Source organism: Egretta garzetta, unplaced genomic scaffold, assembly GCF_000687185.1.
Source record: "Egretta garzetta isolate BGI_Z169 unplaced genomic scaffold, ASM68718v1 scaffold158, whole genome shotgun sequence".
NCBI lineage: Eukaryota > Metazoa > Chordata > Aves > Pelecaniformes > Ardeidae > Egretta > Egretta garzetta.
In genome coordinates, this window is record NW_009260430.1 from 265,672 (window position 1) to 277,261 (window position 11,590).

General features: G+C 38.7%; 1 protein-coding gene across 2 annotated transcripts in view; it reads right to left on the reverse strand.

The window, feature by feature from the left end:
- Positions 1–343: 343 nt before the first annotated feature.
- The window catches only part of ARFGAP1 (ADP ribosylation factor GTPase activating protein 1), a 23,230-nt gene continuing 11,983 nt past the window's right edge, over positions 344–11,590 (reverse strand). For both annotated transcript variants that reach the window (XM_009643691.2, XM_035899292.1), the window contains exons 9-13: positions 10,909–10,941; positions 7,575–7,631; positions 5,461–5,520; positions 4,172–4,248; positions 344–3,716 (exon numbers count right to left, since the gene is read on the reverse strand). In XM_009643691.2, coding sequence (XP_009641986.1) covers positions 3,362–3,716; positions 4,172–4,248; positions 5,461–5,520; positions 7,575–7,631; positions 10,909–10,941 — 582 coding nt within the window. In that variant the 3' untranslated portion in view covers positions 344–3,361. The remainder of the gene's footprint in view (positions 3,717–4,171; positions 4,249–5,460; positions 5,521–7,574; positions 7,632–10,908; positions 10,942–11,590) is intronic.

Genomic DNA, 11,590 nt, shown 5'->3' on the forward strand with positions numbered 1-11,590 from the left:
GCAAAGTCCAATTGTTGCAGTAGATATTTTGCCTTCTGCACTCTCTCCTGGAAATTTGCTTGTAGGACTTAAAATTGTTAATACACGGTGTGGGATTGGAAGTGGAGCCCTCTTCATCCACCAAAGAGGTGAAGCACACAGCGACACTAAAGCCTTGCCAACCCACATGCTCACTCAGATCCAACGGCCGTACCTTCACTTAGATGGCTGGCCTCAGCTCCAGCAGGCTGCACTCAATGCCCCCGTTCACAGTGCTCGTGATCCGGCCAGAAAAAAAAAAAAAAAAAAAAAAAAAAAAGAGGATTTGGGGAGAGAAGAGGAAGATTAAAAAAAAAGTCTTAATTCATAAACACTCGCTCCACGCCTGCACCTTGACTGCATGCATCCCACCAACCTGCAAGAACTTTCCTGCCATCTCCACTAACAGAAGTAAAACCCAATAAAACAGAGGCTTTGCAAAAGAAAATGCCCTCATTCCATCCTCTCTGGAAGACATGGTAAAATGTTCACATTTGAGACAAGTCATAAAAAAAATACCGATTTGCCTGGCAAACTGAGACCAGTTAGTACGCTAGTTTTGTGGCTGCAGTTACATTTTCTGCCATTGTATTTAGTATCTTCCATCTTTCTGGGAGTTGTAGCGTTTTGTTGCCTCTCCACAGCGCTGCAAAAAGAGAGATGGCAACCATTCTGTCACCGTCCCCTCAACTGGAAGAAAAATCATTACCCAAAGCTTCTGCCTGAGTAGGGCTCTGGCTGTTTAGTTTAATTTAGAACATAAAGTTTCAAGAGATACAAAAATAAAACCAGAAGAACAAACAAATGGCTCATGCCAATTGTAGCTGCAAGTGATACATAAATAAATCGGTTTTCTCCCAGGCAAACCACACAGCTGAGGAGAACGTACGCACACACATCACAATACCGTTGATTGCATGGACTGAAATAAAGCTTATCCTGCTACGAGCTATTTCAGGAGGCTTATGAAAGAGAAACTGTAATAAATTTGTACACGGGAAGCCGAATCAGCTTCACATCACTCCAGACAGACACCAGCAGTCAGACAGTGCAACCCATTGGATGCATTTTGCCATCACGGCTACTGCAACACTTCACAAAGAATTAACCGTTAGTCGAGGACCGGGCAGTGCCACTTCACGCACATACACAGCACCGCCTTCAAAGTACATGCATTACAGTTTCGTACTGGGCAGCAGACAAATGACAAGTAGGCAACAGAGGTGTATGCATAAAAATACAAAGTTACGATTGACATGCAATTAAGCTATGACGAAGGTAGGTATATTTGGAACTGGAGAGAAAAGCAGAACAAAATCCTGGTTTTACAGTCAGGCTGTAAACTTCTGCCAGCGGTACCACAAGCAGCATTGTAAACAGAGATCTCTGGTGCCTTCGGCACTTCCGAAGGGTCAGCATGTCAGGAAGAACGCCTCGGGCGCCTCGCATGGCTCAGCCTAGAGTAGTGCTTGGGTCGTGAGCAGCACTGGGTCCTGCTGCACGAGCTTCAGAGACCACGCTATCGGGAGAAGCAAGGGGGGGAAAAAAAAGAAATCCCAGATCTTGCAGGACAGGGCTAGAGAAAACTAGAAAAATATTTTGTTCACCATCTGAAAGATCCTACTAGAAATACAGAATCAGGCTACAAACAGAGCTACTTCTACTTAGACTTAAGCCTTGAAAATCTGCTACTTTTGAGGCGATTCATGTTTTTCCTTCCTTTTTAACCTCTTGATATTACTCTAAGCTTGAAAACCTCTGTGAACAGAAAAAGAAATGAAGCATTATTTAAGGTAACTGACTACTTAGGTTGGTTGTTTGCTCGAACAAATTAACTGATTTTAAAAAGAGAAGGCTTTTTAGGTATGTTTTAAGATTTACAGGGTCCACAGTAAAGAACTCCATGCCTGTAGTAAAGCAGACTACTCAACGACATCAGGATTTGAAGTTTTCAAGTGAGCTGACTGTTTTCGGGCTGAGCGTATATTTACAACCCACCCCCCAAAATAAAAGGGGATACATAGGACACCTTTGCCGTTGAACTCACAGTTCTTCCATAGAAGATACAGTTTGTGTCACGCAAAGCAATTTGTTGGGTCAAAACTGAGACATAGCTGAATCTTCTATTTCATTCCTTAATGCTGACAGGGAGTTTCTAAAGTTTCCAAAATAGTGTTTCTTTAACAAGATCCAAGAAGAAAATGTAGATAAATACATGATAGAAACACCAATACGGTTTGACATATTAAAGATTAATTTGGAAAACATCTGCTTAATTTAATTTTTACTATTAAATCCAGACATCTACTCATCTTGAAAGGGGCTTGCTGCCAGCCTCTCTCCCCAATGGTCTCATATTTTCCACCCATTTTTTCTTACTGGATCTTTTTCATAAATTTGTTTCACTGCCAAGTTGCCAAACAGATGTCCAAAAGACCATAAGCAGCAGAAAGATTTCATTTTTATCAGAATAGATAAAATAGATGGGTAGAAGGAAGAAAGACAGAGAAAAACCAGACTATATAAAATACTCAAACTGGGGGAAGGGCGCAGGTAAGGAAGGAGAACACCACAGCTTTGGGTTTTATCTGTGTAGGAGAGCTGCACTGTGCAAACTCTTAATGCATTGAGCAAGAAGGGCAAGTAGGGCCATTCTGGATATCCCTCGATAGCTCAGGTCAAAACTATGAGTTTACACAAATAATTATCTAGCTCTATATTCCTTACTAACTCTAAGGGGAGAAAATAAGTTTTAAAAGACTAAAAAAAAAAAATAATCTCATAAAGTCTAAAAACAAAGCTCCAATAAAAAGTATCTTAAAGACCATCTTGAATTGCCAGCCTTAATATGGTCAGAGCAATCCATAAGGCATTTGATCTATTCAACTGCAGTTTGCTTATTTAATGGCTATCTTTTCAAGACACACCCTGTCCTTTGTTTGCATTAAACACCTCAGGCCACCTCAAATTATACAAGGACTGGATGAATACCTACTAACCTACACATGCAAGGTTGTGCCATGAAAGTGTGCTTGCACTGATTTTTTTTCCTTTGAACATTCATGTTAAGAAAGTCACGGTACCCAGCTTCAATAGTGCAAGAAGAATACAGTTATCACTATCCTTAAAAAAGGGAGAGCCACCTTTATGTAAGAAAAGATTCAGATGCTACTTTTTTTTTTTTCCTAAACCGGGATAGAAGAAAGGAGAATGAATGGGAAGCACAAAAGTAACAGATCAGAAAGGTCAACCAAGATACTCCAGTTGCATGTAAAACTTTCTCCCCTCAATCAGCCAGCATAGCCTCCCTTTCCTAGCTGTGCAAAACAGGGTTAGCAGAGTTCTACCAGTTCTGGTTATCCCACCCATCATCAGCTGAAGAAGCCTTTTTTGTTGCCTTAGGAGGTTTTTTGGTCTTGCTCTCCCCTCCTGTGTTTTCCCAGTTGGTCTCCCAATTTTCCCAACTGTCGCTGTTACTGTTCTTGTTGTTGGAGACTGTTCCTGAGCCCCACACGTCCCAGCTATCGGAGCTCTTCTTCTCTGTGGAATTGTCCACATAGGTCCAGCTCTCGCTGCTTGGAGATTTATGAGCTTTTGGTGGATCTGAGTTGCCAAAGGTCTCCCAGAAGCTTTGATCTACAGCATTGTTCTGGTAGCCCTCCCCTCCACTGTTCTGGTAGCTGTCTCCCTCAGCCGGTCTTTTATGGGGGGGAAAAAAAAAAAAGGAAGGTAGAAATAAATTAGTTATGACAAAGGTAACAATAAAAATAAATGACCACAAACAGAGAAAACTATAATGCTACTGCCCTTTGCTTAAACAAAAACTGAGGATAAAGGCAGAAGAACTAGACATATTGCTCCAAATGGCATAAGTTTATATTCTGATTCACAGACTTTTGTTAACAGCCTTAAGTACTAACGGGCGAGGGGGTATGCATTTGGAATAATTTTAAAACAAAGGTGTTGTGCACTATTTTGTTCTCAGTTTAACAACTGTCATAAACAAATAGTTAGATTGAATTCCTCCCGTATTACATACAGGAGGACTACTAGCAAATTTTAAAATTGCCTGCTACTACTATACTGCAGAGAACATACAGGAGATAAAATTATGTGTTTAAAGAGACACTGAAAATAATAACAAAAAAAATACCTTTCAGAATTATCATCTGATTTGCCAGAAAAAAAAGTGGTGACATCTCGCCATCCCTTACTTCCAACTCCCTGAACCTAGAGGAAAAAAAAAAAAAGACACTCCATTCATTTGGACTGAACAAACACCTCTTCCAAATCCAACCTCTAAAGCCACAGCACATTCCTCCACTTGTTCAGATAAGGAGAACACATTCCATCGGAAAATTTCACCCACAACTTATTAATACTTTTTGATGGGCAGTTACAAGGTTGACGTAAAGAACATACATTTGATAGCATCAGGCTGCTGGAAGATGTGAAAAGTAGGCCAAGTTTAGCTTTTTCACACATCATTGTCAATAATAACTTTCGGAGTCTCTCCTAGGCTTCCTCGACAAAAATGCTGGAATTACTCCTTACACAAAATTAAACTTTACGACAGCACTGATGCTCTGATGTTACGAATCATGGAACTAGTATTTATATTTCTACTGTTCTACAAAACTATCTTCACCCTATTTCAGTGGTATTATTTCACTGCCCATGTAAAACAGGCCAAAAGTTGAGTTCTAGAATAAACAGGACTGCTAGGAGAATCCTCTGGGGGTTATTGTAATGGACTGGTGTTGGATTAGAAACACAAATTCTGACACCCATGGAAGTTACTATTCTAAGTCACAGATACGGAGGATGAACCCCAGAATTCAGACTTAAAGTTGCCAGGCTCTAAACAGCACAGGTAACATCACTTATTTTATTCAAATGTTCCTGACATTTAAGGCACTAAGCTGGTAAGGGATAGAGCTTCCAGTGCAGACCTTCACCGCGCTAGAAAGGCAGACCCTCCTAGGTAACACTGTACAAGTTATCAAAATAGGTATTAGACTGTGCAGGACTTCTGTACTTAGCAGTTGTAGAGAACACTTACCACATTACCAAGCAATGATAGCAAAAGAAAAGAAAAAAGTATAGAACATTAGTAAGTTTAACTGTACAAAGGCAAGGCAAGCTGTCTCCATATTCTCTAGCAGGCATTTTCTTTTTGTGTTTGGGACACTGGCCGTCTTATAACTCTACATCATGCCCTCAGTGAAACTATTATGAGGACTACATCATACCTGTATAGCTTTTTAACACCCCAACAGAAGTACCGCATACTGAAAATTACACTTTCAAAATTTCTGTATTCAACAAAAGCAGAGACTAAAGCTACATTGTGGTTTTTTTTTCCCCACTATAAACTCTCACAAGAATATGGAGACTGGCTTACTGTTTGGCCTCCTTAAAGGCAGGCAGGCCACTTCATACCTTGCTGGCCAACTGTGATACCCCCACGGTGACCTCCTCAAATATTTTCCCCTCTTTCACCTATGTGAATCAAAGTATTGGTAGTTAGTCATAAACCAAAGTGTTATAAACCTTAAGACAAGCTTACTTGTGCTTAACAACTAAAAACAAAAAGTGTAAAAAAAAAAAAAAAACAACCCAAACTGAAAGTGAATCAAAATATATTTAAGTCAAAACTAGCGAAGTTCAGAAAATGCAATATAAAGTCCATTGATTATAATGGAGTGAATCTCAGTCCTTTTTAGTTTGTGGGATTTTTCTACCGCTCTGCATACAGTTTGAGGAAGGTATCATTATACTAATGCTGAGTGTAAAAAGACCAGTACAAAAAAAAAATCTGCAAACACAACATTTTATAAACATATTTTACTATATAAAAAGAATTGGTTTGGAGAGATTAAAAACCTATCAGATCCATTTTATTCTCTTTTATGCATGGTTATTTAAATATTAAAAGGGCTTTGAAATTTGGTCAGCCAGAATACAATTGGTGCCTTTCAGCAATTAATAAATGGCAGCTGTTCCAAAGCAAGTGACTTCATATAACCATATACGCGTCAGGCAGTGATCACTGGATACTTAATTTCAAAAAGTAACACTTATTTAGAACTAAGAGCACAACATCCTAAGGGGAATAGACTTTTTTTTTTTTTTTTTAATGTAGAATGCAACTTTCCTCATTAAATTGTCCTACAAAATAAAAATCAGCTCAAGGAAATGCACCCTAAAAATAACCCTGAAAATAATGCGTCTAAGCACTCTGAAATACGTCGTGGATAGTTCTAGGGAATAGGAAACCAATTAGAGTCTTCTCCTGCGATTTGAAACACTATGTCAAGAATGTTGAATTAATAAAGGTAATGCAAGAGAAATTATTTTGTAAAGTGATTAAACCATTCTTTTCAAATTGAAAATTAATCCATATCCCAAAGTGGTGGCACTGCTTCTCTTAGGAGAGCAAAATTAGTCTGCTTTATCAAAACCAATACATTTTGGGAAAAGGTATGTAGGTAAGTAGAACACCACATTCTCAGAAAAGACTTCATCAAAATTTTGGAGCTGATCCAAAATTCTAGAAGCACAGAACAAATGCATGCCAAAATGAAAAAAGACATAAAACTATGGGGTTTTTAAAGGTATGAAACAGGAAGGCAACATTTGACACTAGGGAGGATCTTTGACTAAAATTTGTACTATCAGTGACCAGTAGTCACTTACAAGGACTGCCCTGCTTTTTCTACATGCCCGCTAGTGTCGTACCTGCATTTACTCAGGTCAGCACGTGTGCTCTCTTCCAACTGCTGTTGGAAGTGCCATTAGCCACAGGGGTTTGGTCACTAACAATTGTAAAGGGAAAATGAAAATCTGCTTCAAACTAGTTTCCCAGAAGTAACACAGTAACTAGAACTGCTCATCAAAATGTTACTTCAGACCACACTTTGCGTATGAATGCGTGCAAAACTTGGTTTTAGCTGACTACCAGAATATTCTGAACGAATACCATAAAAAGGTTGCAAGAACATGTTACTGCTATTGATAAATTGTCCCCATTCATCTTAAATGTATACTTTGCCCCAAATTCTACTGCCCCTGATGAGGTGGCAGATGAACTACAGTGGCTCAAAGATGCTTAGCTGAATTAGAACAAGGCAGCTGAATTAAAACAAGGCTGGCCGGCAGATGGGTAAAACACTATTAACTTAATGCTCAAAGATACTACTAATATTATTCTTTTAAATAAGTGATCTTTATACCCACTTAAGGGTGCATTTTCATTTTGTCCCATCTTCCACTACTGAACACATGAAATCTATAAAATAGTACCTAACAGGGACGAATGTAACAGACTCTTGTGGAGATGAGAAAGACTGGTGGAGGGAAATTACCCTCATTAACCTTTCTTTGCTCAAATAGTAGCTTTGAATTATTTGATGTTTCCCCTTTACTGCTGTGCTAGTATATGAAAAAACAGAAGGACGCACTGACAAACTGGGCAGTTGTGGCAGGAGGAAACAAATCACTCCCGAAGTCAGCATAACTATGTTCAGCAAGTAATTTACTAATTCCAAAGTTACCTTTTCCTGTGCAGGTTTGAGAACATTTTCATTTAATGTCTGACCTAACTCTGATGCCTATTTAAAAGCAAAACAAAGACAAAAGTCAGTTATATTTTCCTTTAAAAAAAAAACCAAAACCAAACTAAAAACCACCAACAAAAAACCACAGCCAACATCTTCTGCAGGCTAATTTCTCAGCAGTATCTGCAAAACCACGTGAAACCTTAAGCTTTGATTCATACAAGCAGAATGAGCTGAAAAGCACACGCAGTACAGTGCTGCAGAAGACATTAAAAGAAAATAAATTAAAAACAGATGTACATGGCAATAGGTTGTTGGAGAAGCCCAGAGCCCATGCAAAGTCTGACCTTGCACTGGAAACAGAAGCAATGGTTCAAGCAGCCATAGCCTTGAAGATGGGCCCCTGGCTAATAACCTGCAGCTGAGTATTTGGAAGAACTGACCTCATCCACCCTTATATTTTTCCTTACTAATGGAATTACTTGTAGAATTAGATCCTTTTAGCCAATTTGTCACCAATTCTTCTGTCTTGTAGTGCTGCAATTGTCACCTATTAATAACAGCCCAATTGTTTCTAAGCAATAGTCAAGAGGCAAACCTGTGATAGAAGATCTTTGTAGTTTTTTTTACAGCTCCAGGTTTGCAGGGAGAGAAAACAATGAATGCCAGAAATCTATTGCAATCCAGAACAAGGACACTGTACTTCAGAGGAAACTTAAAAACGTAAGCCCACGGTATAAGTCACAAAATTACTTTCCTAAGACGCTATTGACAGCAGGGTTTGCAAACACTTCACTTGAAATCGTTCCTCTCCCTACTACCATAAGCCACCTTTGACTGATTTAAACTTTTCTTCAGAATTGCTGTATTATGCTGATTTCCTTCTGAATTAGCCCAATTAATCCAAAAGAGCCAATTTGCTTGAGAGCCAAACATTATTCCTGAACATTAGCAGAGCCTAATGAGGTTTCACTTCCTAAGGGTTTCTATCTTCTCACTAACATTGGTCAGAGTGTGAGCCTTCATTCATATTCTTCCTGGGGACGGAGCACCTTGAGCATCTTTCCCCCACGGATTGCCAGGTGTTTAAAAAGTCTCTCCCTTAGCCACAGCACTGCTAGGATCTCCCCTCTAGCCAAGCACCATTATCACCAATACTTCTACTCCTTACCAGTTCAAAAGTTATTTGAGAAGACAAAGGCAAAAGGTAACCCCATTTCCACCTAATAAGCAACGTGAATGCAAATCACAGAAGGCTTGTTTCCACTGGAAGTGAGGCTAGAAAGTGTTTAAGAAAAACAAGAAAGGGGATTTTTCATTTCTGAAAAATCCTTCAGAGTCTATTAAACCTGGCAAACTGTTTAAGTTATATAATAAAGAGTGTAATACACTTAAATGTATGCTAAGTGTGCTTAGCGGGTATGCTAAGTGAAGTCATTGCTACAATCAGGAAGAATTCTTACATTACCCCATTTACTCAACCACATAATTCTGTAAATATGGAAAAGGAAGATTTGGGTACAATTATGTTTCCATCTGAATCACTTCTTCACCTTTACTATTGTTGAATTTAGGAGAGCATCCTAACCACCATTACAAACACTACATAACGGGGTATTTATTAAAAAGTGCCTTCAAACAGCACCCCAGGGTAGTTCTTGGTACAGTGCATTCCTGGATCAGACATGCAAATGGAAATCCTGAAGTCAGCTGCATTTATGAAGAGCATGGACAAAAGTACAGCATGTTTTCTGAGAGTGCAGAGCTTGGATATCACTATCCAATTAACCTATTTTAAATAGGTTTGAAGAAACATTGCCGTATGAAACACACAACGTTATTCTAAACAGATTTGACTTAAGGCAAAAAAAAGAAAAAACAGCTCAAGAGCAAATGCACATATTCAGCACGAACAGCAACAAGGAGTCCATGCACAAGAACGTATGTGAGGGCGTTACCGGCTCTGGCTGCTGCTTGTAGCCCCAAAACTTTACCCAGTCAGCAAAAGAGAAAGAGCAAGGAAGGTAGAAGCAGCTTTTAGCAAAATATTGGCAGCATTTTTTCAGGCAAGTTAAGTGGCATGAACCTTTTCCAACTTTAACATCTACTGACAAGACAAAGAGTGAGTATGTTTGGTCACTGGACACCAAATATACTTGTAAACAATATTTACACCAAAAAGATGCTAAATCTGTTCTACAGAGCAAAAGATCAGATGTTTCAGGAACAAAATTTAAGCTTCAGTAAGACAGCTTAGACTCTAAAGCACCATCTTGCTGAGGTCATTGTCAGTAGATGTGATGAGTTTTTACACTTAATATTGTATTGACATTTGCTGATAATTCTAAAGAAAGAACAGTTTTCTAAAAAGGGAAACTGCCGGAAGGAGTGGGAGAGGAAGATTTGTAGAACTCTTAGTTTTTTCTTATGTAAGCCAAGCAGCAAATACTTTAAAGCTTCTATCAAGTTTGGGTGCTTTAACGCGATGTTTTTGTTGCAAAACACGTGCAAGGTTGGCTTGCTATTTGGAGTATTAACATCCCACTGCATACATCTGTTTGAGCACCAACACCTGCAGCTTCGCGTTTGTGTTGAGCAATAGCATCCTCTGCGTATCAGAAAGCATGCCAGGCTAATGCTGTACACACACAGTTCAAAGTAAAACTTCCTGTATCATATATTAATGTATGTAAGCCCTCTCTCACTCAGAACTTCGGCACGTTAAGAATCCTGTCTTTTACAGATTTTTACATTTGAATTTAAAACTTTTCCATGCAAACAGATCTTGCTTATGTCAGAGCTCTGTGTAATTCAGGTCTGACTGTCTCCGATTTAACCCTAATTTGAAAGAGGAAGTGCTTCGGTAATTGCTACTTTTTTAAATACACACAAGCAAGTTAATTTAACAACAACGTTAAGCAGTTCACATTTGTAATATCTTACTAGGCTTCAGCAATGGAAAGATGGCTTGCATTATATCATATCACCAAGAAAACTACTTCAAGATAGACCACATTTAAGGTTCACAAAAATAAAATAAGGGTATTTTAAGTTTGCAAGCATGAATTAAAGCATTTCATTCCACTGCCTCTCCAATACACCCGACAGTTATACACAGCAGAGTATCACTGTTTATTTCTTGCTTAATTTGATCACTGCAGTTGACTGCAGTTCCAATGGAAATAAAAGCTAGAACCTAAAAATTGCTGTGCACTATGAAAGAAAACCACACTGGTCTGTTGATGATCAAGTCTAAATCAATTGATGCAGGCAAATACATGACATTTAAAGCCAATTACAGTCAACAAGACAGAGCTAAATCTATAATCACCTTTTGACTTGCTTGAGATCCAAATCTGGTAGCCTGTGGAAAGAAGAAAATACATTCAAGTTTAAAAATCAAAGGCTTTATTCCTAGCAAACACACACATTTAGAAATGTTGCATCATCCTCTCCAAGATGAATGGACCTTTGCCAGAATTTCACAGTGGAGAATATCCATATCACCACCTCTGGTATCCCAAGTTGCTCTGGGAAACCATCGATCTTTCTCAACTTACAAAAGGGTGAAGAAAGGGTCTTCGATATAGACTAGACCTTGGTGAGCCAATGCAGATGAGTAGCAATATTTTTATCTCTCAAAAGTCACCCAAAGTAAGAGATCAACGTTAAGCTCATAAAAGTTTGGAAGAATACTAAGCAAAACTGAAAAAAGTTGTAAAGCGTTATTTTCACAAAAATATTTAATCTCTTTCCATCATCATCTATGCAAAACCTAATAAATTTTTATTTCCTCTGGTTTTAGTCTACGGTTAGTTGAATGATTGTCAGCCAAGTGCACAAATTTGCTGAACATGCAGAGCGCCTCAGTTTTTCCCAAAGCATCCCCTCCAGGCACAACCTCTGCCCAACAAGCTTCCTATTTAAACTGACAAAAAAATGTTGTAGTTAGAGAGAAGTCAAAGGAAGGGAAAAAAAAAATATAAAACCATCAGCAATTTGTAACTGGGTAT